The 27476-nt window shown below is 39.8% G+C and overlaps 1 protein-coding gene across 1 annotated transcript; it reads right to left on the bottom strand.

Moving 5' to 3' along the window:
• si:ch211-236l14.4 (SITS-binding protein) lies at positions 1-27346 on the bottom strand. Its single transcript, XM_042496768.1, has 11 exons — positions 27291-27346; positions 26549-27215; positions 23142-23313; positions 10692-10899; positions 10346-10496; positions 7032-7229; positions 5853-6121; positions 5582-5718; positions 3772-3893; positions 333-512; positions 1-174 (listed from the first exon to the last, which is right to left on the bottom strand). The coding sequence occupies exons 2-11, from the start codon at positions 27017-27019 to the stop codon at positions 1-3; spliced, it is 2082 nt and encodes a 693-aa protein (XP_042352702.1). The 5' UTR covers positions 27020-27215; positions 27291-27346.
• Between the last annotated feature and the right edge of the window lie 130 nt (positions 27347-27476).

The raw sequence follows: 27476 nt of genomic DNA, 5'->3' as shown, positions 1-27476 counted from the left end.
TCAGCTTCTCCGTAAGAAAATGGCCACCTCCTCCAAGGGCACGGGGTAGTCCTGTAGGAACGTCCCCCCGTCAAACACCTGAGCGTTCTGGCTATCCTGCCACTGGAAGCCCCCGTCAGGTAAGTAAATATCCCTCTGCACTGCCCCTCTCTCCACCACTGGTGCCACCAGGACCTGGAAACACAAATCAGTTTGGTAAATTCAGATGTCAGAGAGATTGTGTACTTAATAAGTGAGACATCAGGTTACAGCTGGGGGGGTTGATTTGTGCACTATCAGATGCCAAGTATATCGGAACTTGATCCCTTCTCATCAGAACATCATTAAGTCACCTCGTCTCCGATGAAGAACTGGTCATCAATGGTGAAAGTCATGGGGTCACTGGGACTGAGCCACCACATCGGCCGGTAGATGGGGTTTCCCGTCATCTGCCACTCCTCTGCATACTTTTCTATCAGTGGGACCACATCCCTCTGGTGCTTGGCTATGTAGGCCCGTGTTAGGTTTAGCACCTATGGGTCACCAATGGAGAGAGGAGCATAAACATAATGAAAATTATAGTAGAAATAATCAATTACATACATATATTTTTGTTTGTAAAATCATGCATTTTCATACTTATAAGTATTTACCAGCCAGTAAAAGAAAACTAATTGAGGAATCTATTTAGTCAAGTTATTATGTCATCATCTCCACGTTTATTTTCATTCAGAACCATCTAATCATGTTATTAATATCCAGCCGAATCACTGGCATTCCCAGGGCAAATTTACATTTCAGAGGATAGCAAAAAGGGAAAGTAGTCTACAGTCTATTTTTAGCGGGTTTACCCATGTTTAAAAAACCTGCTTGCATGCACTATTTTGGTCAAAAAATGGTATTGAATAGGGCAGGTCATGCCCCCCACCCCAGTGAAAATAATTCTAGCTTAAAGAGCTTGTTGAGTGCTCAGGTAGCGATATCCTGTAAAACACGACTACCTACGGCATCCATTGTTATCAACCATGTCGGCATAGTTTGTCAGCAAGGGGGCTAAATAATGCTCAAGAATTAAGCAAAATTTTAAGGGGAAAACAATTGGCATGGCCATTTTCAAAGAGGGTCCTTGAAAACTCTGATCTCAAGTTATCCGAATAAAATGGGTTTTGCAGATATCCACAAGTAATCCCTAAACTTGAGGCTTATTCTCAGTAAATGTCTTGTTCCTTACAATCAATGTACGTCTTGAAAATAAAGCTGCATATTTGTCTTTTTAAGGACAAGGGCAACCAGCCTATTAAAAAAAACAAAGGATCACCGAACATGTACAGATACATAACACATTAAAACAGGATTGTTGTGAAACTCAAAGGGCTAACTTAACTGGTATTGGCCATGCAAATCAGATAATTAGTTATTTTAAATTAACTGTAAAAGAGGAAACCACAGTTTATGACTATGCGATTCTTTTACAGGTGAAGAGGCGGAAGTGCCTTTTTTTTGTGCCTTTTCGTTTCTCTTTGTTTTGTGTGCTTTTCCAGGTGCAACCCTCCCCTCCTCACCGTGCAGAGAGTGATTGAGCACACCTGTGCTTAATCTGCTGATTAGGAGCATGCAGTATATAAGGACTGGAGAAGCCAAACGTCACAGCCAGTGGGCCAGTGTGACTGCTGTGTGTCAGATTGCAAACAGAAGAAACTAGTTGTAGTGAACCAGAATCTGTGATCTTTGCTCCTGTTTTGGAGGGAGGGTGGTGAAATTTTGTGTGTTTACTGATTTAGTAATTTAATTGTTAAATTTAGTGTCGCTTTCTCTGCTCTTAAAGAAAGCAGTTTTTTGTTACTTTTTTGTACACTTTTATTGCCTTGTTTATTTGTATATAAATCACAGCTTTTGTTTATACACCCATTTCCGCTTGCCTTTTCCCCAGTTTCATTTTTATTGTTACTCCCCTCATTCCTTGAGCCTGATCGGAGTGCGTAATTGATATAGTTTTTAACTAGTCTATATACCCCAACATCATAAAATAATTCCTGCAATTCAGTTATGGCTTTTAGTGTTGGTTTGCCACCCCAAGATTTTCATCTGACCACCCTCATGAAACATTTCTGGAGGCGCCACTGAGCCAAATATATTTTCAAGATATCTAGAACAATTGAAAAACAAAAACACAAAAAAAACCTTTCCTTAACTAAATCATCTGACTCAAGAATTTCAGGACAGGAATAATAATGACAACAAGCTCTGCAAAAGCCGTTTGTGCCATCTCTGCGTCCAGACATGCAGTCAGAACTTCAGAGCAGCCTATTGTTGACTTAGTGGTTTAACACTGTCCAAGTCTTCCTCTTGTCTCCCACTGTCCAGCATTCCAGTGAGGGTCACATCCTCTTCAGTGTCCCATGACAAAAACAGAAAACGTGACCGCATCTATAAAAAATGTCTTTTTATGAGTTTGGTTTGAGAGCGTTTGTAGGAATGAGCTTGAAGTCACAGCCTGGCTTTGAGTGGGTCTTTCTCTAATTGAAAAGCCAGGCGTGTGTGTGGGTTTGTGGTTTTATTGCTATTTGATTCCAATGTGGTCGCTGCTGTGACCTGTCTATGACTGAAGTATCACACACACTGGAAATAAAGGTGCACCACATTTAAACTACAGTAAAACACCCATTTAAAAAAGACTCATTTATCAAGTGCAATGCAACAGTTGAACCACCTCTGAAATTTCAGTCTCACTTCATCCAAGTTTATACTGTAAGTCGAAAGCCACGCAAGGGACCCAAATGGAAAACATTTCTGCTGTCAAATGTCTAGCTGTCCAAAAGGCCTATTTTTATCTTTGTCACGCAATGCAAGTCACAACTAATATATTTTGTTCCCCCAGTCCTCTCTTTATGAAAAAAAAAGGCTGTTGATCACTCCCACTCTGTCACACTTGTCAATTACTCATGGAAATCTTAATTGCCACAATAAAGTATTTTTCCAAGACTTGTCCTAAAATTCATTATCATTCCTGCTGAAGTGGCTCTTGAGAGTGAAAGTGAGCCATAAATCTAGAGGAGGGATTGTAATTCGGAACAGATGGACTCTTAACCACAGGTGATGTCGGGAGGGGCCGGGCAGTCGCTCAGAAGAAGGGACGGGCCGGCAGGGGAGGGGGGAAATAACTCTCTTGAGAAGCATCAAGTGCTTTTCTGTTCAGGAACCTGAGTCGTGAAAAGTATCGATATCTGTCACAGGACTCTGAGATTGCAGAGATTGTTTTCCTGCCGTGCACGGTGAACAGTACATTCCTGATTTCCAGCGGAGAGAGTCAGGGTTCCAGTCCTGGCTCTCCTGCTGCCAGATCTGAGTTTCAATAGACCTGGTCTCAGCAGCCCTCGTGCTCCTCTGCAAAACACACCGGTGGGAACTTCTCCACATTGACCCTCAAAACTAGGGAGAGGCTGCTGGGTCAATAAACTCTCCTTCTCTCAGCTCTTTTCATAAGAAACCTTAACCAGTCTACAGGAAGGAAGGATAATCTCTCACTCCTTAAAGAACATCTGACAGGCAGCATTCACACACCACTTCACCTAATCTCTCTCAACGTAAATCTTCACCAGTGAAAATTTTAGAGAAAAATGTGCAATTGTAATCATATCTAAATGTGGATAAGGCGGATAATATGACAGCTCCTCAGCCTGGAGCTGCAGTGGAAAGAGTTGCTGGGTTCATTTGTAGCTTCATGAAGTGCTGATTGCTTTGTGATTTGTTTTTTGGTTGTAGACTTGCAAAATCATAATTCTAGTTGCATACCCGGTCCTCTCCACAGACCCAGGGCGGTGTGTGGAAGCTGATAACAGGGAGAAAAGCTGCGATCTCCAGCCAACGGATGAACAACTCCTCATCTGTGACCAGGTCTCCAGACAGAGAGCCACCTGCAGAGAAAGAAGGAGAGAGATGAAGAAATATTCCCTGAACACATTATTTTATTATTTAATTATTATATTTTAGAAATATGTAGATTATATTATTGTTTCTCTGTCTTTTGAAATTAGCAGATTCAAACAATATCATTGTATTATTCATTTATATGTAATGTGAAGTAATTGTTTATTGAAAACCAACAATGTCAATACTAATTTAAGGCTATTTTTTCCTAATTTAAAAATAACTTTACTCATACTGTGCCTGCATTATCTGCTATTTGGATTTTATCCACTCATGTATTTAAATTGTGTTGTATATTCTTAACTTGTACACGTTTAACTATATTGTGTGCCTTTTTATCTTAATATTTTTTGTCTTAATTATTGCCCATACTGTGTCCTCATATTGTATTATTTAAAATTATTTTAGGATGCTTCTTAACATCAGGCAAGGGACTACTGATGAAAAATAGCTCCCCAGCTAACTCAAGTGCATTTACATTTGTTTAAATGTGGATTAATGTACAATGTCCGTTTTTCAAATAAATAAATTACAAATATGCATGTGAGCTGGGGAGAAGAAGGAAATCCCTTTTTTTAGCTGCACATACTAAAGCTTTGGACAAACCTGAGGATTAACTGAAACCTACAGTAAAAGGGTGAACCACATGCAAAGAATGTTTCCACCAATTTGTGCAGATCTTTTAAACTCTTTAGCACTCCGGAAAGATCATAAACCTTACAGTTGAGTGAATTATATTAGATAACACACTGAATGACTCGCGATTAACAACTGAAGATTGGGCGGGAGACAACCTCAAGAAATCCTGCAAAAACAGCACTTTTCACATGTACTTGTACTACTAAAAACACACAGGGCGAGCAACCAGGTGCCTGCACTATTATATTCAGTGTAATTTCTGCTAAAATAAAACAGAAAAAACATCTTGACTATCTTCAGCTTCACACACACCTAAAACAGGCAGTCACATGCTTCAAAAGCTTTTTCTGCCATGGGTTTGAATATGGCCATAAAAGGAGAAAAAAGGCTGTTTGGGTGAGATCCTGTGTGGGCAATGTAAACTGTAGAGACAGAAAGAACTGGAGGTGAGAGAACTTTGCAAAAGTTAGCTAACTGTCGGTAAATCTGTTTATTTACAGATTTTTCTCTCGCAGGCTACACACAAGTGCTGCTGATGTCAGTCGCAAATATCAAACATGTTAAAAAAACCTTTATGAGAACAACAGGCAGTAACTGGATCTGAAGACACTACACTATTTCATCTGCTGGCTCTGAAAAATAGGACATATGAGCATAAAATTAGCTATCTACCATGTTTCATGAGTATTTAATTGTCATGTGAAAATAATTATGTATTGTGTGTTCACACTGTGTACATCTGTAAAAACACAAAAAATACCATGTCTCGTGAGAGTCTAAGTGTGAAGTATATCAGGTACTATTCTGTGTGTAGTTGCCTGACAGACATCAGATGTTTGACCGGCTTTGATCTGGAGGAATTTGAAAGCTTACAGGATAAAACGGGAGTCAGATGTGTTCATAGTCTGTTTTTTTTTTAAGAAAAATATGAATATATGAATAATAAGAATATGCTCTTTCTTTGTTTACATAAAATATTAAGTACTATAGTGTCATATTAGAGGTGAGAAAAGTGACCCATAGGCTGTGGTATTACCTACTGCATCAGGAATGAGGAAGTTGTATCCCAGCAGAGTGTGGTGCAGCAGGGAGGGAATGATGCCCTTCAGGCCCATTGGGCTCCAGTCGGACTGCAAGGGGGTCATCCTCACAAACAGAGGCTTGTGGCTCGACCTGAGACACATACATCATCATAATAAGTAGAAGAAGCAACCTCACAAAGGAAAATGTCCCTCCCTATTAAAAGAGGCAGTCACAACTGGGTAAAAATGACTGTCAAGGGAGCATACAAACATGATATACATTACCGTGTCCCTGCTGTCACAATGGTGGAGTCTCCTATCCTTGTGGCCAGGTCGGCCAGCAGGCTGATATACTTGTCTCCGCTGAGAGTCTGCGGCGGCCGCAGGGCTTGCTCCTCAAACAGATTTCCTTCGCCCCCCTCCAGCATGACATACTCCATCCCCAAGTGGGCCTGCAGGGATCCCACCCTGTCCAGGAACCAGCTCACCGCTCCTGGGTTGGTGATATTTAGCTTAACGCAGAACTTTCCTTGCCACTGACTCATCACAGGGATCTGAAGGACAGAGAGTAGAGTTCATTTTACACAACCTGTATTTTGGTAATTAATTATGAACCTCATGGTGTTGAGAAGGTTACTTTTGAAATGTAAGGGTTACAGATCACTAGAATGTAACTAAAATGTAAAAAGTTATGCAACTATTTAATTATTTCATCAAAGTAATGTAACTTAATGCATTTGATTACTTTTCGAACAAATGAAATAAAGCTGGAAAGACCTTAAAGCCTAAGTGCCTAAATACTGCGCTCAAATTTGTGTCAACGGCTTTGCTGACCTGCATTGTCCAAAAATATGCCCAAAGTAGGCATTCCTGCATAGCAATAGGATGTAAAGCAACAGAAAAAATGTTTTATTCAACATATAAACTTTCTACTGAAAATATATATATTTTTTATACATCCATAACCCCTTTGTAATCACCAACATTTTGATTAGTAACTGTAATTTATTTACAGTTTTTTTTTTTTTTTATCAGTGACCGTAACTGATTACAATCACATTTATTTTGTAATTTAATTACAAAATATTACAGCGGAACATCAGAGGCTCTGCTGTTGCAAAATGGATTTTCTGGATTAGGCCATGTTCACACTGCTCTGCTCTTTATCAAGCTGTAACCAGTGAATGGAGACAGGCTTCAGGACAGATGGAAAGTGTTCACTTTGGAAAAAGTTCTGTGTCTGGTTTCTTTTTATAAAGAGTGTTCTCGTAAGTTGAGGAAAGTTCAATGTTTTGGAATAAGTTTTCTGTGAATGGACCAATGACAGTGTAGAGGAAGTGGAGTTCTCCCCTTTAACCACAACAACAACAACCAGAGTGAAATCAGAGAAACCTTGGATAAAAGTTAACACGCAGAGGACTGTGGACACAAGTACAGGATGAGTGTGCTCCGCTCAGGTCTCACCAACTGTCCCTGAGGGGCTGAGGGGAGACTGAGCCAGTAGGCCTCGGTGCCGTCCACGAGGGAGGTGTGGAACTGTGTGGTGTCCACACCCAGGAAAGGGGACAGGGTGATGGAAATGTTAAGAAGCTTGACAAGTGGGAGGTCCCTGGTCAGTCTCTTGGACATCCCCCTTTTCCTGCTGTTGAGGTAGTCATGGTCCTGCAGAGAGACACAGAGATAAACTGTGACGACTGCATTAATAGCTTTGAATGGAAAAACACTTTGCATTGCGTGAGGCGGACCAGTACCAACATTATTTCACAGTAATTTCAACAATAACTGCCTATATTGCATCTAAATAATAAATAGTAATACAATACAGTGCTCTAATGAAACAATCTAAATGTTCGCAAACATGTAAAACAAGCAGCTTAATACAAGGCACAGCAGCTTTATTTATGACACATTGACGTCTCCATGTGGACGCATTGCTTTGTTAACTAGTAGTGACAATATGACCTCTGTCAGAACCTTTTAACATACAATATAATCCTTTGGAAATCACATGGTAAAGTCAACAAAGATTTTAGGTTACATAACTGTGGAAAAAACCTTTTAAGAATACAAAGATTGACCCCAGGAGGCGAACCAGCTCTGGGAAGAAAAGGTAGATTAGCACATATTATGTAATTTCTTAGAATTTTTTTTTTCCTCTAATTTCTTATTTTGCTCTTTTCCTTGATTTTAATTCCACATAAAATGGTCCTTTTTTTTTTTTTTTTTTACAGACGATCATTGTTGCCCATCACACTCCTTTAGAGCTTTAAACTTCATGGACAATGACAAGTTTCCATGCAGCTACACTTGTCTGATTCTTTATGGTGTTTGTGGAGAGGTAACAGGGCGAAAACAAAATCTGTGTTTTGTATCTTTGGTGAACCAAAAAACGAGATTCTTTTGCTCACCACATGACATCCATCAGCTGACGTGTTATTCCTCCCACACTCACTGCTCTTATTATTCCTTTCATACCTTTTGAAGTGGTGATGGGAACGCACTGTAAGTGTAGTGTTTGTATATAATAAACTCCACCTCTCTGATGGACAGAATGTAAGAAACTTCTCTACCTCCCTCTTTGCTGCAGCACGGTTCAGGTCAGATCGCAGCATCGAGCTGGTGTCAGGATCATCTACTCAAGTTAGTCTTGGCTCGCGTCCCTTCTAAATCTCAACACACCCAATTCTTCGCCGTCCCACGGTACCACACTCAGAGCAACCTAAGGTCAGTTAGGGGAGCTTCTGTTTGTCTTCTCTCAGCTATATTTGTTTTGTAATGGAATATCACCGGGTATTGACTTAGATCCACTCCAGAGTGGTCCTGGTGGTCTCTTTTCCAGGCAGTTTCCAACAACTTTCAAGGAAAGTAACTGGATAAATGTGAACCAATGATAAACATCACCAGCCCTTTTGTTGGATACCAGATACAGACCAATTAATCATGAAGTTAAGAATACCTGAAACATATTAGGTGAGCATGATATATCACATTTTCAAGCATTAAGACATAACTCAAAAAGTGGCCTGCAGGTAGTGTGATGTGCACTTAGGAAAACACATTTTTCAACATTTTTTCTACATTGTGACATTTCTGTGAACCTGTCCTCCCTCCTTCGCTCCCCGCTCGTCTCCAGCTTTCTGGAGATCCACTTAAGAAAACTCTTTCATCTTTATCCTTGACCAGTCCTGAGCCTCTGACCGATGAACCCTTACCAGTATCACAGCCCAGATGGTTGAAGAGGAGGATTATGGGACTCTACACCGCCAGAATTGGATGAGAGAATGTAGAAAAAAACACTTATACCAAAAGAGATACGCTTAGTAGTTGGCCACTGTACTATACTACAGTGAATGTTCCTGTATGGAGGTTCCCGGGTTATGATAGAAAGTTAAACATTGATACTTTTACAAACATTTTGTGTTGAAACAGCTCTGTAGCTACAAATTTTAATGAATACTTCACCCCCTAAAATTACCATTTGTAGACTATATATCAATTACTAACCCAATGTTTAAGTTTAATTCTCTAAGAGAACTCAAAAATGGAGAAAATTCTTGATGAATCAAATTAATGGGGGCCACATTTAACAGCAAAACTATATTAAACCATCCATTTACAAACTCTCTCACAACTTTTGCAGTATATCCAAGTCTCATTTATCCAGTTATATTCTCTGTACTTCCCAAACAGACAGTCTTTTCCAACAAGAAACTGAACTGAATGTGAGACTAATCTATGCTCTCCTCAGAGCCAAAATCTCACTGACAATAACTCACTGAACACGTGAGGTACTGGTCTACCACTGCCTCCATCAGTTAGTTTGTGTTATTGTGTGACTTTGGTGAATCTGAACTAACCTTTAAAAACACAGGTGTCACACAATAACACAAAAAACAAAGATCCAAACGGTGGAGCAGCTCTTGTGTTCAGTGAGGTAAAATTACAGTATTTGTCAGTGGAGTGCAGCACAGATAAGTGAATATTGGATAATATTGGATTGGATAATAATGCAATGGATATAACTGCACAAGTCATGTGAGAGTTTGTAAACAAAATAGTTTTGTTAAAGTTGGTTGTCAACTGACTTCAGCTAATCAGGAATTTTCTCAGTTTTGGGATTTTTCAGGCAAGAAAAAAAAATTTCTTCACAAATTCAACATAACGTAGGATCAGTAACTGATATGATCATTTGTGGGTTGAAGTAGTCCTTTGAATGAGCAAAGCTATAAAATAAAATGAAAAGGAACTTGTTCTTTTAAGTGCTAGGTAATTAACGAATCTAAATGCAGAGAGAAATATGTTTTTCCCAAATGAAACAGCACATTGCTTTCTGTTCTTCTGAAATGGGGCAGAACCTAAAAAGAGAAAAAATGAACCCACAGATATTGTTTGGGACAGAGACCATTTTTAAAATTTGTTAAAAATGTTTGATTTTGTTTTCTTTTTGTTTTACTGTTTTCAGATTTTTGATTCTTTAGAGAAAGTAATGATGTACTTTAACAGGAAGTAAAACATTGGACGCTATGTAGTCAGAACCTTAGAGATGAATTGATTTTTTCTCACACAGTAGGATGCTTTGTGTTACCAGCTATGTGACAGTCATCTTCACTTGGCTGCAGTCTAACTAAAAACTCTAAAACTATGATTTTCTTGGTGCTGACTCTCTGAGATTTAACTTAACCTGGTGTTGTGCCTTTGAAAGATTCCCCTGTCTGCTTAAGATTTTGAGGTTGGAGAAAGTTCAGTGTGGTACAGTGGGCAGTGAGGGGCGGACATACCATATCGGAGAGGAGGGTGGTGGAATGTTCATTGAGGCTGATGACTCCCTCCCCGAGCTGGTGTCTCCTCAGACGATTAGAGAAGGTCCTCAGCTCCCTCTCCACCTTCGGCCCTGAATCCATGTTGGCGAGCAGCTTCCAGAATGGCAGCCTAAAGCACACACAGAGGCATCATACACAACCTGCAGCTCTGAGGAACCTGGATGGATCTTGTAGTTTCCTTAAAAACCTACAAAACTTTATTTACTGGACCCACACATGCACCACTGTTTTGCTTATTATGTTAAAACAGAATCTCCCTTCAGGCAAGGAAATCACCGCTAATCTGCATCTAAACTGAACTAACCACAGCGTGTTCATGTTGGGCAGCTCCCTGCTGTGCTGGGAGAGTTGTTGCACCGCTTCCTGGTGAGCAGCTTTCACGTTGTGGGCCACACACACGGTGTACTGCAGAGGGAGACGCTCCATACTGGGCAGCGACTGCAGGCAGAATTGCTGCCTGCTGTCAACCCCCAGCTGCAGGGGAATATCAGGAGATACAAGCACTGCGACACCTGCACGGTGGAAAAGGAGAAAGGAGAGGGCACAGGACGTTAGTTCATTACATCATGCTTCTCAGAAATTCACAATTGTTGTGTCAGGGAATCAGATGATATAGTGTCAAACAGATAAGTTTGGCCTTGATGTAAATCAATAAGAAGCAGTGTAAGTATGAGACGGCCCACTGCAGATTCCTCTTACATGACATAGTGTGTGAGTGATACTGAGACCAGGATGAATGTGACGGGTGGAGTGTTGTGGGAGGTAGAGTGTGGGCTGTGTCAGCTGATATTGCTTCACTCAGATGTGAGAAAAACAGTCCCTAGAATGAGATATAGCAGTATGCAGTTAGATGAGTTTACACCGGGACTGCTGGCAACATCTGAGTAGGTAGGTTACACTGCGCACCAATGAGAGAAGCCTGGGATAAATATCCAAAGTCACATTGAAGACCGATTCATTTTTTTTTAATCCAGAGCACATCTCGTGGACAAAACCAACATGGGAAAAGAACACCTGCAATTAAATTTGTCAACTTTAGCTTTTCCAAAAAATTTCCCTCCTACTGTATGTATATGTCACCCTTCAGAGGCCGTGTGACATGATACGATTATGCGCAGCAGATAATTGTGTCTGCAGATGTAGCTGCCCTGCAAGGAATGCCTCGTCCCTCTCAGGTTACCCCTACCCCCTATCCTCACCATTTCTCACCCGTCCTGACTCCCACCTTCTCCCTCTCAACTTGTAACTACGTTCCTGTTCCTGTGGGTCTGTCCCGTAGCAGTATTGATCACAGCCTCCAAATGTGACCCCTCGTTTCAGTTTTTGCACAATCTTTTCAAATAAGCCAAACTGGGATTTGGGAGCTGATCAATGAACAGATCAGGGTGCGAGACCCGTCTCCTGAGCAGGCAGACAGACTGAGAAGTGGAAGCTTGGCTCACTTCAGCCACCCTCTCTAGTTTCAATGGGCTTACTGTTCTCAAGCAGGCAGGGACCAGGAGCAGGCAGGATACTCACGTCCCGGTCCATAATCAGATTAATCATTTCAGAGATCAGTGTTCAAGTGCTGCATAAAGCCTTGAGAAGAGCCTTCGACCACAGGGTAATTCTCACGTGTTTGCAACGGATAATGTCAAAGAGATACTGGTAACTCCTCAGCTGCCCCTCACAAGGTATTAGGTCACCTCCAAACTGCTTGTTATGGATTCATAATGGTGGATAAATGTGGATTTTTTTTGTTAAAAACACTTACATATTTAACACTTTAACACCTGGATCGATATCTTTTTCTTGTGCTGCATTCAGATGCATTTTACTAGAATTTAAATCTGTGAAAATTAGTTTAATTTCTTTTAAAAATGCAGAAAAAACCTAATGAGCAACTTGGCAAGAAATATTGTGAAACTGGAAATAAAAAAATAGTAAGAGGTGACAAAGACTGGATAATTAGGGTTTTTTTTAAAGGGAAAATGTCCAGAAAATTATATTTATAATTCCCTTAAATATATATTTAAAATTATGTCACAGAGAAAAGAAACAAATTAGTTTAACCTTTAGCACTTTATTGAGTTTGTTTGTTTTTTGTTTAGTTGCTCATCACTCTCTTCCCATGTTTTGAACGAAGTCAAAGAAGTTAAACTGCAAGGGAAAAATGGCTAAAATTAATATTTTTTTGTTATAGGTTTATGGAGGGATGGAAGTGGTATGCAGGCAGTGGAAAAAGATGCGACCAGAGTACACCAGACACCGAGCAGCCTTGTTGAATGATGTGCAGATACAGCAGGCTGCAAACAGTGTGTTTTACCAAAGTGCACACGGGGTGGAAAGTGATGTTTAAGCTTGCGAGCATGACTTCTTGAGTCATATTTAATTTTTATGGGAAATGACACTGCAGGGCCTCAAGGAAATGGGACAAAACAGCTGTACCTTTTATTCTGTCTTTGACTAAACAAGCAGATTTGAATGCTAAATATACTAAATCCTGTCTGATCTGTTTATACAAAGAACTTTGCATGTGCCTGTATGCATTTTTCATTACAGGAGGGGGTCCTCCCATTTGAAAATGAACTTCTTACCTCTTGTTCAGACTGAGCACAATCTGAGGGAAGCAGGAATCAATAAGTGTTATTTAAAGAAAGTGAAGCAGGTTTGTGGTCTTGAGTTACAGCCAGAAGTGGGGTGCACAAGAGTTAAAGGGGAAGCAGCAAGAAGGGGGTCTATTTTTAGAACAATTCCTTAAACACTGCAAGCTTCCCCCCAAATATTTTCCACTAGCTCTCAAAAGCAAAATTATATGCCCGAGCGATGACCATATCTGCTCACCTGCAAAGCAATAGATAGGCGAAAAAAGATTTAAGTTTATTGTGCAGAGTTGAAAGATTTGACACACACATGCCTCCATTTTTACAGCTGCTGAGCGAACGCACAAATCAACTTCTTCACACACACACACACACACACACACACACACACACACTCACACACACACATGCATTCTCACACACATTCACACGCACTTTTCTTTAATGGGAAACTGTAGACTTCCAAGAAAAACAGAGCAGAACTTATGGGACCATAAAGGTTCTGCACTTCCTCTCGCTCAGTCTGAGCTGAATGTTTGGAGGTGGTAGCGGAGGTGACCCCGTGCACCTTCTGATGGGTCAGGAAGGTTTTAATGTGGCGTCTAGGCCCTCGGAGAGCGGCTGGTTTGGGTGGAAAAAGCTCCTGCTTGACTCCCTGCTGCTGCGGACCAGATGGGCTGCACTCTTTTACCTGTCATATTTATACTGTTATTTATGACACCTGTGCATGCTTACAGACTTGACTGGGGTTATAAAAAGGTGCATTCAAACGCAAACTATGTGTGCGTGCAAGTGTGTGTGTGTGTGTTTGTGTGTGTGTATATGTGTGTCTGTGTGTGTGTGTGTGTGTGTGTGTGTGTGTGTGTGTTCAGGCATGCATTTCCTTAACAATGGAAACTTAGTTTCTGTGCCCAACCTCAAGAAATTGATGGCCACAAAACTGGGATCTTGCCATGGTAGTAAATTTCCTATTCCACTCATTGAAACAATAATGAAACACTAAAGAGACTTTTTCTGCTCCGTTCCTATAATCAATCAGTTTTATTGTTTCAAGTGTGAGACACTGTGTTCTGTACAAATATCACAAGGAGAAAATGTAAAAATAGATCAAATAAGAAGATCCCACACTTTGATGTAATAAAAAAGTTTTTCTCTTTTCCTTGATCCTTTTCGTTTACGTCAGTCTCAATTGGTGAAGTTAGGAGACCATTAAAGCAATTCCAAATTTTTCAGACAACTTAATCCCTAGATTTGGATTAATGCTGGCTTTAAGGCCATTTCTAATAGTTCAGTATATTTAAGGAAGGAAACAGAGCAGACCTGAGCAACTACAGACTGGTCACTTGTGTGATACACACCGTAATTACAACCCCCCATTTAAAAGAGTCCCTCTCTGCCGTCTCTTTCTTGTTGTCCTCAATGGAAAGTATTAGGTAGGAGATCGACTGTGGAAAATCTTATGGGATGATTTTCATACACGGTAGCCTTCTCATATGAGAGATGACAGCTTGCTTTTAACAAATGTCTGTTGACTAAGTGAGTCATTGTCAAAGTGTTTCACCTCTTACTTGTCGAGAGTCGAGGTTTCAGGGCAGCTGCCTGGGGACCTTCTGGTGACCTATTGAGTAACATAGTGGCAGCTTGTTTTAACTTCCACATGTGAGCTGAATATTGTGAGCATTTATTTCTGTTTAAGTGTGACTCAGTGATCTGGGGTTTGCAGAGAGACAAAGAAAATGCCAAAGAAACACTCAGCTAGGAACTATTCAGAAAAATAGTAATTAAAAAAAACATTCTTGAGGACAACAAGCTTTCACTCCACCTATGTTGTTTGTCAGGGGTGCAGCACAAATTTATGGACCCTGTACATAAGTATTCTCTATGGGCTCCTCCATACATCCACATCCATTCATACTAGTGTAGCCCTGTTTACGCTGCCTGTTCAAAGTTGGAGTTTTGTGGCAAGAATCTGCCTCAACGCTATGTATAAAAGGTGCAATCGCAGAATTGGAGGACAGAGTTGTCTTGACAGTTGTTGCCTTTAGCCAGCAGTGGAGGTAGCAATAGCACTGAATCAACGTCTGGGTAAAGGCCCAGACACACCGGACAGACATCACAAAACTAGCGGTGATGAAAGCTGCCTGCTTCAGCGCCTCATGTTGCCATGTCTCAGCCAAAAAGTTACACATGAACATACCAAACTGATGGCCAACCAGCACCTAGTTCTGTGCCTGCGTGAGAGGAAATATCCCTCCATACCAGCAGATGGCAGGAGACTGTGGTCAACATTCAAAAAGGTTAACAGTATTGCCAGCCCGTTCTCATTCTGAAGTCGTCAAATACTGCCGCTTTGTCAGTGGGGCGTAAGATCCCAACGCCAAAAGCCACCTTTCATGTCTGCATGATACACTGCTGGATAGCATCAGCTGAGAACGCAACCGGACAGAATCAGTCACAGTGTTATTATACGCCACCGGATGGCACCTGCTGTATGTGTATGATATGCGGACAGGCGGCATCAGTTGAGAATGCAGCAGGACAGGACCTGCCGCATGCATGATAAGTGGCAGGAAGGTGTCAGGTTGAAACACTGATGATAATGATGTAATATAAGGAGTATGAGGGCACCTATATGGTGAGTGGCATGGGGGTCCAACATACCCCAGACTTTCACATGGGACTCTGGTGTCCGCTTTGCGTCTGAATGTGATGCTTTTCTCTACACCTTACCATGTGCCTCCTTACCCTAATCCTAACCATCTGTGCCAGCATGTGTGTTGTCACTGAAATTTAGGAAATTTTAAAATATCTTTTCCTGGATTGGATAATTGTGTCTGTTATTATCTTGCATCCTTTGCTGTTGCTCACTATTTAGCAGCATAATGAAAAAACAGCTTCATCCTTGTCATTTTAAGGTTCTGTTGTATCAAATAAAGCTGATTAAGTATCATTATCTGAAAGGGAAAAAGTAATCTAAATCTATGATGGTTACATAATTTTTCTCCCTATCTGTGTGTTGTGCTTGGTTGGTTCCCTCCAAGAGACCGAGCAACAAACGAGCAGGAGCAGTAAAGTATCATTTCTTTGGATCCCACACGGAAAGATTGAGTCAGAGATAGAAATAAAGAAAAGGGGGTGGGAGACAGAGAGGAGAAGGGGAGAAAAAATATGCTAACATGGAGGGACCAGAGATGCAAAGAGAGAGGATAAGGAGGTACTGTAATACGTATGCTCATTTGCAGACATACACCTCCGCATGGAGGTGGTCTATTATGTTATGGAGCTGCAACCGATTCTGATAAGTCCTGCAGAAATTACATTTGATTCTTATCTCTGATGCTGACTACATAAAAGCTAGTATGGGAAAAAAAATCAGATATGGAGACAGTAGATAAATTAGTTTTATTCGTTTCAGAGCGCTATCACACGCTCACTATTACAACAACCTGCTGTGAAAACAAATAGGAACACTTCAAGCCCTTATTTGTAACACTGAGCTGAGAAAACTTTGATGAGAGCCAAGTTAAGAGACCCTCTGATTATCAATAATGCTCATATAAAATAAAAAAAGATAATTTTTATCTTAAAATATAAAAATATATTACAGGGTAAAAAAGCATACTACTACTACTACTACTACTACTACTACTACTCATAATAATAATAGTAATGCACAATGTGTGCTGCTAATAATATTTATGTCTGTATATATAAATAAAATAGATGCAAATACAAATAAATTTGTTTTTGGTTATTTTACCTACAAATCTCTCATTACAATTAAATATTTGAACTTTTTCAGTTATTTCCAATCCTTGCACTAAAAAACATCTCATGTGTCTTTATTTATATACAATAAAAAAATAATTGTGAAGTTACCACAACTAATGCTTAAATTAAAATTGTAAATATATCATTAAATAATATACAAATAAAAAAAGGCTTTATTTTTCAATTTATCGAACAAAAACAAAATAACATTTTAATTTAAAGTAAACTTAAAGTGATAATTGAAAAGTTATCATGGTTTGGGAGTTTGGTTTTCCTGTGGACTTTGTTTTGGGGTTTTCTGTTTTCCAGTTTTTCCTTGTTACTGATGTTCTGTTTCCTGTTTTATTTTGAATTTTTACTCCTTGTGTCTCACCTGTGCTTTTTCTCTGTCTCCATGTCTCTCTATGTCTCTGTGTGTCTCTGTGTCTCTTTCCCCGTCTCTGTGTTTCTCTCATTCTGTGTCCCTCTGTCTCTGTTATCAGTCCTGTCTGTCCTTCCTTGTCAGTCTCCCCTGCACACCTGTTTCTGTTCAAGTCTCGTTTGCTCCAGCCCAGTGTTCCCAGTCACACCTTCTTTAATTAACCAATCCCTGTGTTTCCCTCCTGTTCCTGTGTCCATTTACCCAGCTGTGTGCCATTGTCCTGATTAGGCCCTTTCTGTATATATACCTGTGTTTCCCTTTCTTCCTGGTCAGTTTGTCTGTTTTCCTCGTCATCTTTGTACTTTGTACTTCTGGCTCCCTTTTTGTTTGTTCTGCATTTTGGGTCCCCATCCTGCCTCACATGTGACAAAAATAGATTGTTGCTGTAACGTAATGAAGAATATCAGAAACAAATTGCTCAGAAAACGTCAACTCATTTGTGAATTACATTTTTTAAATCATCTTTATTTGATGTAGGACCATTTAATTTAAAATTTTGAGCAATAATGAAGGCATGTTTTTGAATACACAAAATTGTGTTGGTGAATCTACAGTTTTTTTCACTTATAATTTATATTATATTACATTACATTACATTATATTTCAATGTAATGGCAAATCCCTGTATTATATTAAGCAAACAAGCAGCACCTGATTACCCTGCGATTTGACATAATGTGTAGTAAGTATTTTCTAAAGTATAGGTACATATATGTACACTATTTCTGCGCACATTTCTTCTCTAAAATCCTGTGTAAATTGTATACCAAAGACCTTCCGTTGAGTAAATGCAGGAATAAGCCCTGAAAGCTTTAGGACAACTTCTCCCTGAGAGTCCCCTCTTATATTTTTAATGCAGGACGTAGCTTCAGTGATATCTAATCTGTTCTTAGTAGCCCCGTTGTTTTTGTATGGATAAAGACAGGTGGGGCTATGACAAGTTCCTCCAGTTGGCAACACTCTCAAATGTCACTCTACTGCACAGCTGCATATATCTTCTCTGCTGTCTCTCTGCTTCACTTTTCTTTTGTTCTGTGGTTCGTATCCTATAGTTTGTAATCTACTAGCTTGACCGTTGTTGGTGCTGACTCCGGAAGCAGGCGAGCACTCGGAGAATAACTGACGTGAGGCAGCAGCTCAGACTGTTCTGAAACTGAAATGACACACACACATACACTGATATATTCAGAGATGCTCTGAGCAAAGAAAAGATTAAAAAAAATCAGGGATGTGGTTCAAGGCTTGGTTATGACGCAGTGAGCCAGGGAGTGCAACAGGTTTCTTCAAACTACAAGACAAGGTCACGGAGCACACAGGCTTTGTTCAGCATTAACAGAATGAAATGTAACCAAAGGAGATTTTCACAACATTTCTTTGCTCTTGATTCAGTTTAATATCAACTATTACAGTACAGTATGTGGTCATTGTGTTGCTCTGTTGCTTTGTGTTCCAGTCTGTCTTTCTTTGCTTCTTAACAGTACCCAGGGGCCCTCTTAGCTTAGCAATGTCAGTCACAGCTCCATATATTGCCTACCACATTCATAATGTGCTACTATGACTAATGAGAGTCGGTGCAGACAGGTCCCATACATTCACAACAGTCAGTGGGCTTACACAGCTGTGTAAAGTTACACTAAAACTGCAGAGAGCAGACTCAGGGAAAAAGTAGCTGTGATGGAGGCTTTATGCTGAAATGCAATTTGGTCTGTTAATTATAAATAAAATTAAATATAATAAAATCAATGTGGTGACTCCTTTACTTTTTCATCACCGCTGGAAATGATGCCTTTCATGGATCTGTTTTGCACAATACCACAGTTGTTTCAGCAGCCTGACACTGGAAAAGAACACCCGTAAATGATTTAGAAATGGTTGGAAATCATGTCATAAATGAAACTTGGGTTTGCTGGTTTCAAAAATGGTCAATTCAGCTCCGCTCATTTGGTTAAAAGCAGTACTGAGAGTTGCTGGTTGAGAAAGTTGGAGTTAAAAGTGGCTTTCCTGAGAGGATAAATTATTGACTGAGAGGTGTAGAGTCTGAAATATACAGTAAAAATTGTTCAATTCACTATTGCAAACATATTGAAGCCCTGTTTACTTGGAAACTAAACAATTAAGACAAAATATGGTTATGGATTACATGCAGTCTATACAAAGAAACTGAAACGTTCTGTATGTTGTTTTTATTTTACGTGCAATAAGTGATTTTCAGTTCTGCATTCAATTAAATTTGGTCGGTGTACACGCAAAAATAATACCATTTCACTGCCAAAATTTGGAACAAATCAATAATCTGATTAAGCCCTAAGACAGTTTCATAAAGTCACAATTTCCCATAATGATGCTGTTTACTATCCACACGTAAAGGAAGATTTTTTCTCCATTATAGCTGCTGTAATAGTTTCCGGTCCCACAACAATAAAACAGTTATGACTACCACATCATGCTGTTCGTCAAGCTGCAGTCATCCATTGCAGTTTAAAATGTGATGCTTCTTAATGGTGGTCCAACCAGTCTGATGTGCACAAGAGCATATGTGGTTATTTTGCAGGAGCCTGGAGCTGCTTATGCATCAGTGATTTATTCAAGGCAACCAGTGGATCTGATGTGTGGAATTGCACACAAAAAAGGGACTGCACATATAGAGCATACTTTCCCTGAAAGGAGGGGATTAATCAAACCTCATGCAGGATGCAAACTGTTATGTCAGACAGTAAACATCAGATAGTAGTTATTGCTTGACTGAATAGAAACTGTATTCTCATGTGTGTACTGGTTAAAAAACAGTTTCAGGTGGCTGCACCTTTTAGCCATGTACAATGGTCTGAGGAGGTGCACAGACAAGCACCACAAGTCAGTTTTTGTGGAAGTTTTAAAGAGGCTGTATGCTACTCTCAGAGCAGTAAAATAGCTGCAAATAACTACTAGCTATTTAAAGGTTTGGTGGAGTAATGGTGTCCTGAGCAGACAATGAGGTGATGCTGCCTCTGTGTGTGTTGTAATCCGTGCTTCTTTGTTTATTGTTGTGGCCTGCCGGGCGTGCTTGTGAGTCCTTGAGAGTGTTTGTGTGTGTATTCCACTAACTAGCCACTCTGCACTATGCTTATACAGTGGTTACCACAGATAACACAGAAGCAAAGCACCCACCCTCTACTTCTCACCATGTTAACACCATTAGCTTTGTCAGCACTGTTGCTGTTGTTAGCAGTGATAGCTTCTAACAGCAGCCCAGTGGCCCCTATGCTGAAAGCCATGTGCAGACAATCCTGGCTTAGACTTGTAGATATACTCTAAATGTTGCACATAGTGCTTCAATGTAACACCAAAATATAATACTATGTGTTGCCTATCAACCCACCAGAGCTCATGGTGAATCTCTAAGATACCAAGTTTGTTGAGTTGGAAAACCCCTCACTGCATATAAAACATCATTTTCTACCAGCAACATGATGGGACCAGGCACATAAGACTTTTTTTCCTATTTCTTTTTCTAATTTAATTTTTTTTGTGTGTGTGTATGCTGTTCTCCTACACCGTTTGTACACTATGAAAAGTAATGCACCAAAATGCATGTAACACCAACACTATCAGGAAGGCTTCAATCATATGACCAATGCACTGATGGTAATAAAGAAGGAAGTCTGTGTCAGGAGTACTACTCACCCCAACCCTAACCCTCAACCCTCTAAACCTAACCTGAATCCCTTACTTTAAGGGACGTCTGTGTTTCTTTTCCAAAACTTAACTTACAAAACTTTACTTGCCTATAGGCGCCTAACCATGTTTCTTATTATAACCAAACCAGAATAACTTTATTCCCTAAAACCTAACCTAGTTAACTTCACATTTAGTATATAACTTTATGGTAAGCATGTAACCTCATTCGTGGGGTACTAATTCTTGAAGTATCATAAGAATCACTCTATGTGCATATTCGTAAGATATTACAGATGGTTGTATGAAGATATGTTGATTGGTCACAGCCAATTGATTGTGAAACTAAATTAAATCATTATACATAAGTGAATAGGTATTGAAATGAAGTAAGTAAGCAATCAAGTTTTTCTCTTTTTCCCTTCTTTCTTTTTTCTTTCTCAAAAAACCTTTTTTTCAAAGTTTCTTATTGTTTTATATGTATATATATATATGTGTGTGTGTGTCTATGCATCTATGCATGTGTACATACTTATACGTATATGTACTGTATGTGTGAATACATGCAGGTAGGAGGCTTTACAAGTCTGATGGTTGAACCCTTGTTCGTGGTGATGAAATATACTTGACACATTAGCCAAATCTAAAGTGTGACAGCCCACATTTAATTTTTAACTTGTTAGTTGCGTGCACGGGGGAGGAATACCAGTCTAACTTCATTAAAAATAATTTCTCAATTATAATCTCCACTGAGCCTAGGGAACAGGAAAGCAGCCAAGTACAAATTTCAATACGTCTTCAGTTGTGGAAAACGATTCTCTCTGAGGCACATAATGTGAATCTAAGAGCCAAACAAAAACATCCTTGAACTTTAAAGCAAGATATCATGTTAAATATACCTTTAATGCTCCAATAGGCATCGCTGTCATTGCTGAGCATCAGTTTGCTATGTTTGGGGCTATGTACAGAGTGTGCCTGTGAGTGGTTACTTGGCAACATTCAAACAGTTGTTCTCATCAGGATCCCATCTCATCTCATCTGTTTTGTTTTTTTTTGTTCTCTGTGCAAAGCTAAACGGAGAAACAAAGGGTTACAGGGTCCTGATAATTACTGCCGTCCTCTCACAAGGTGGGATTTGAGTCATGTGACTCTCTTGTTAAGCCTGCCACTGTGTTACATAACATCCCGAAATGTGCATGGGTGTATGTGCTCGTGCATGGGTGCATTTGCTTCTGTCAGTATGTGAATGAATGTGTGTAAGATTGCTGCTAACAATCGGTGAAGTCATAACGGACGATTGTTTGTGTCACCTCATGGGTTGATGTCACACACTTTGCACTGATCTAGATGCTGGTTGGCTCTTTCACTACTCAGTGGGCGAACACACACACACACGCACACTCACACCAAACATATGCACATAATTTTCTAACACACTGACAGTCCGAATAAAACTACATGTTGCAATGTGTGTGTAAAATAGGATTTTGAAATGTCTGATTGTAAAATGTGAAATCTCTCAACAACAAAGATTAAATTTAAGCTACAGCTCAATAAGCAAACCTCAAACAAACATAACTTGAGGGCAAAGTCCCTCGAGGTTAATGCTATACCCGCTACCACACAAACACACACACACTCCACACCACACGTTCCTCGTCAGTCACATTAACCATTCACATCCGCCAGTGGTCCCTGCCTCCCCCCTTTGCCCCCAGGATAAAATCTAACACCCCCAAAATAACCTGGTGAGTTATAAGAGTCATCAGGGCCCTCATCCAACCTGCCCTTTTAATAGTAACAAAAGGCAATTACCCTGGTATCCCTAAGAGTTAATTTAAGATGCGAAAGGTGGTTTGCTTCCCTTTGTAGTCTAATCTCTAAATTAATAAACCGAGATACCACAGACAGTATTGTGTTTCACTCTGTTTGTGGGATAGATGACATACCGTCCAGTCACAAGTGTATGTTTTTTACGGATGCTTGTTCTGGAGGCCTTTTTTTCTCAGCTCAAACACAAACAAACATGAGGGGGGTGGTAAGAAAACACAACAACTTCCACAGGGCTTCCCTCACACCCTGGGATTCACGCCATGCATTGTATACCCACTGATGTGGGGTCAGATTTCCCGAGCCCTTGTGCTAACCCTGCGCTGATGGCAAGTGTGGAAAAACAGCTGACAATGTGTCATTTGAAAGATTTAAAAAGGTCTTACTTCTTGTAACAGACCGAGGTGCGAAGAAGAACTATGACTCCGCTTTTGCTAATGACTACGAGTAAATCTCAGTTGATGCAAATGATTCATTCCAACAGTGAGCTGCTCACCTGATGAGCCCAAGAAGTAGCGCTCCAGGGCAGAGCCGAAGCCGGACGGATTGTCCTTGAGATCACTCACGATGAAGGGCTGCGTGGTGGCGTTCTGGTCATTGATCGGCCAGGTCTGACCCCGGACGCTGGCTCCGCCGTACCAGGACACATTGGTCATGGAGAAGCAGTCCTGCAAAGATGCACATGAACAGTGTGAGTGAGAAGGACACGCAAGATTAAGGTTTACATACATGGAGACAGAGTGAAGGCAGCAACTGAACATGAACTGATATGGATCCTGACCAAAAACTGAAATAGCCTATATATATATATATATATATATATATATATATATATAGATATATATATATATATATATATATATATATATATATATATATATAAAAGGTGTAGGGGTTGAAAATTAAAACACAGAAGAGGTGATACTTTAAGGAGACTTTAAAATAAATGGGGAGTGTACGTTTTTATATATGAGTGGTTATAAGGTGAATTTGGCTATAATTTAATCAACATCAGAATCAGCTTTATTGGCCAATACAACAAGACTGACTCCATTTTTTTGTTACTCTCAATGTATTTGCACAAAAATCAACATAACAGTTAAAAGCAAGGACAACAAAGCTGATTATGATAAACATTTACAGTTAGACTGAATATAAATATATATAAAAAGTATCTATCTATATATCTATATATCTATGTGTATTCAATATTTAGAACATGTAAGTGCATTTTTTTCTTCCATTAAAAACATTAACATAGCAGAAGCCTTTTATTTCAACCAAATTAAAGACATTTACACCACAAATTTATGTAATAAAGGTACAAATTGTTGCATGAAAATTCACCAGAATGTAGTGATGGGAATCCCCAGATTTCATCCATTTCATCAAAGTGTTTCTACTACAAATGATGATGAATCATTTATCTAAAAAGATAAAGGTTTCAGTTGGTTCATCTCACTTCAGACATTTTTATTGCAGCAAAATGTATCGAGTGAACTGAAAAAGCAATTGATTTTATTAATGCAGTAGGCTACTAAAAGTTCAAGTTGTATTCACATTGCTAATAATTTAAAAGTGATCAATAAAAATAGGTACTTTGCTTCTGTGTATTGAAAAAATGTTGCCATGGAAAAATATAGTGATATTATGCAATACAATTTACCCCCTTCCCCACTAGAATGTAAGAAATTTAGTATTTGATGCTCAAGATTTTCTGGCTGGTGAACCCCCAAACATTCTTTCATATGTGTACCCCAACCCCAGTGCTGAACCAAACCTACGCCCTTAACACAATAAAAATAGTAGACCACAGAATAATGGTGTAGATTGCAAAGGGGGCTGAAATAAATATGGAATTAAAAATGTAATATGCTTTTTATAGTAGAATTTGACAGCAAATTCAGCTTGCTTATATTTGTCTTGGCAGTGATAATGTTGAAAACATGTCATTTACAGGCACAATGAGGTGTAGCGGATGTTCCTCAGCTCGGCTACATTTGTCAAATCAGAAAAATATTTATTGTTGGTCAAGGCTACTACACAAAAGAAATGTTTAATTGTAATGACTTGTGTTCTTATTTGAACTGTGATTGTCTAAATCTGTCAATCATTCTGACTGATATATATATATATCACATGTATATTGTTACAACTTTTCATGTGTATGCATACAGCGTATGTTTATTGTCCACTATTTCTGTTGATACCCTTTAGTGGAGGAAATTAGCATTTGTCTATTACTAATCTTTATTTCTGGGATTCAGCTTTGGGTATTTAGAGGCCCGGGTAGGGTTTTTGTTTCTCCTTTTTTAAAATTTGTTTTATTTATTTTGTTTTTATATGGTTTATTTGCTTACAGTGCCTAGATCTGTAATGGCAAACTTTACACCACAATGTGCTTTGTTGATTACATCCCACTTTGGCTATTGTAATAAACCCTTCCAGTTATTGTGAAAATCTCAATAAACATTTGATTACAAAAAAGTATAGTGGATGTTTGGTCTTACAGACACTATTTCAATGATGGTAACTGTTCATCTGAGTGATGTTCTGTGGAAAGAAATTGTTCTTGTCTGAATATTTTGGCATACAGTATTCCTTAACTCCTACCAGAGAGGAGAAGCTGGAACACATCAACATGTTTCCAGTGCAATCACACTCTGTACATGATGTGCTGGAGTATGGATGAATCTCATATTTGACAGTCAGAGCAAGTTACTGTGACTTTAGTGTATAAAATGCAGGGCACTGGGTGGTATGTGATGATGGCTGGCACATGGGACTGTCTCAGAAAGCATCGCACGCAGGGGGGATTAAATGACAATGTTTTCTAAGAGAAAGCTTGTCCTTCCTCAAGCGTCTTTACGCGTGAGGGCTACAAATGCGTAAAACGGCAGCTCATTTATTTCACGTCAGAAAATCCGGGCTCTGCTAAGGACTTTCATAACAGGTGCCAAGTGGTCACCTGAGAGGCGCCGGACAGGATTTTGGAAATTAGAAAAATAAAGGCGACTTTAGTTTGGAAAGATTTTCTGTGAGCAGTCGCGCCACATGACAGGGAGTTATGGCGAGGAATGTTCCAGCGGGGACAGATTAACCTCCCCAAACATCCCAATAGTTAAATGCCTTTGATAATTAAGCTGAGGGGGGAAAGTACAGTAAGTACTGTGCATGTCAAAAAGCGTAACAACTGTGAAGAGGCGGATTTAACTCGAATGTAGTCCGCTCAGTTAAATGGGGGGCTGTAGAAGGGAGAGGGAATCACGCAAACAATTTATTTTTTTAGTCTATTACATCATGTCAGCTCAAATGGATCACTCAAGCGTCATGGCTGTGTTTATTTTATTTTTTTTTCAGATGAATTCATTGGATGTCGTAGTTTCTGTAATTCAGTTTCAACAAAATAAAATTCGACAATTAAAAATAAACATAAATTGCAGTACTTTTGTTTGATTAGTAGGAGCCAAGTTATGGATTATACATAATAGTCTGCTGCGAAAAAAAGGTTTGTTTTTGAGTCACCTATTTAATTAAATGCAGTCTCTAGTGTTTTAACAGTTTTATACAAACAGGTGGTAATGGAAATCAGGTAAATCTAGGTAACCACTAATATAAAACAAACAAACAAAAAAAGTCGTTTAACTGCTGTGTATGAGGAAAACGCTAAATATAGTGTTTTCAGATTTTTAAAGTGGACGGGGGCCCTCAAATTTTGTATTTTACATCGTGCAACAATATGCACAATCACATGCCAGTTAACATTCAGTTAATTGCAAATGAAGCATGAAAGTTCAAAGTGCAAAACTCCTTTTTTGCACATCACATTGTGCGTTAAAGCGCATTTTGGCAAGGTTGTGGTTGTGTTTTGGACTCTTAAGTGCACACTGAGAGAAATCCTACCTTCAGCTCCACATGACAGTGCACCGGCGCCCAAGTCATGCTGTAGCACTCCGTCTCCGTCTCCTCATTCACCTCCAGCGAGATCTTCACCTCGGCCACCGAGTCCCACGTATAGCAGAACTCTGTTTTATTCAGCCAGCACAGGTTCCTCACGAAGGGAACCTCGATGTCGGGGTTCCCCACGTTCCCGACGTCTATCTCCACGTAGGTCTTGTCCTCCGTCAGGGTCTGTATGACCAGCGAGTGGGTTCTTCTCTCCCAGATCAGTCCGCTAAAAGTCCCCCTGAGGATCCAGTTCTTGTTAGGCTGGTCCACCACTTGCCAATATATGATCCCGATGGTCATGACAAAGAAGACGGCCACTCCGAGACAGGCTATAGCTCCTTTCCAGGTCTCGTTCATCTCCTTCAGCCCCGTGTCCCATGTTACCTCTGGGATGGGGCTGGGGTTCCTATTTCGAGCGTGGGGCATGTTGTCTTTGAGATCAGCAAAGAATCAAACACAAAAAAATGCTGCAGAAATCTCTGTGCGTCAAAAAGCTCTGTTGCTTCATCATGTCATGGTGTTTTCAGTGAGGCTACAGGGTAAACCAGCCTACTCTTTATCTTTACACCGTTTACACTGTTGTTGTTGGGTTTTTTTGCGCAATTGTGCCAGCAACAGAGACCTGTCATGTGAAGAAAGCTGTGAGAAAAAAATCCCAGCGAGGAAATAAAACAGTATGAATGAATAAGTGACTTACCACATACTGCTGCTGTTTAAAAAGAGTTGCATTTGTAAATTGCATTGGCTGCAGTGAGCTCGTGAGCAGCCCCAAGCCGGGTTTGGCAGCAATGCCTACGAATAGCTCCTAAGACGCTGTCTTGCTTGCCCTGCACTTTCTGACGTAACGCCGGGTTGTTTCTTCAGAGGAAAGGTAGAGAGAGGG

Source organism: Plectropomus leopardus, chromosome 11 (genome assembly GCF_008729295.1).
Source record: "Plectropomus leopardus isolate mb chromosome 11, YSFRI_Pleo_2.0, whole genome shotgun sequence".
NCBI classification, from domain to species: Eukaryota; Metazoa; Chordata; class Actinopteri; order Perciformes; family Serranidae; genus Plectropomus; species Plectropomus leopardus.
This window is presented reverse-complemented; position numbering and strand designations above follow the sequence as displayed.

Excerpts from the sequence above, each read along its gene's own strand:
- si:ch211-236l14.4 (XM_042496768.1), bottom strand. The coding sequence starts at position 27,019 with ATGCCCCACGCTCGAAATAGGAACCCCAGCCCCATCCCAGAGGTAACA. Across the intron at positions 6,122-7,031 it reads CAGCCCCTCAGGGACAGTTG|ATCCCTGTGATGAGTCAGTG; the intron begins GTGAGACCTGAG and ends TCTGTCCTTCAG. Across the intron at positions 5,719-5,852 it reads ATTGTGACAGCAGGGACACG|GTCGAGCCACAAGCCTCTGT; the intron begins GTAATGTATATC and ends TATGTGTCTCAG.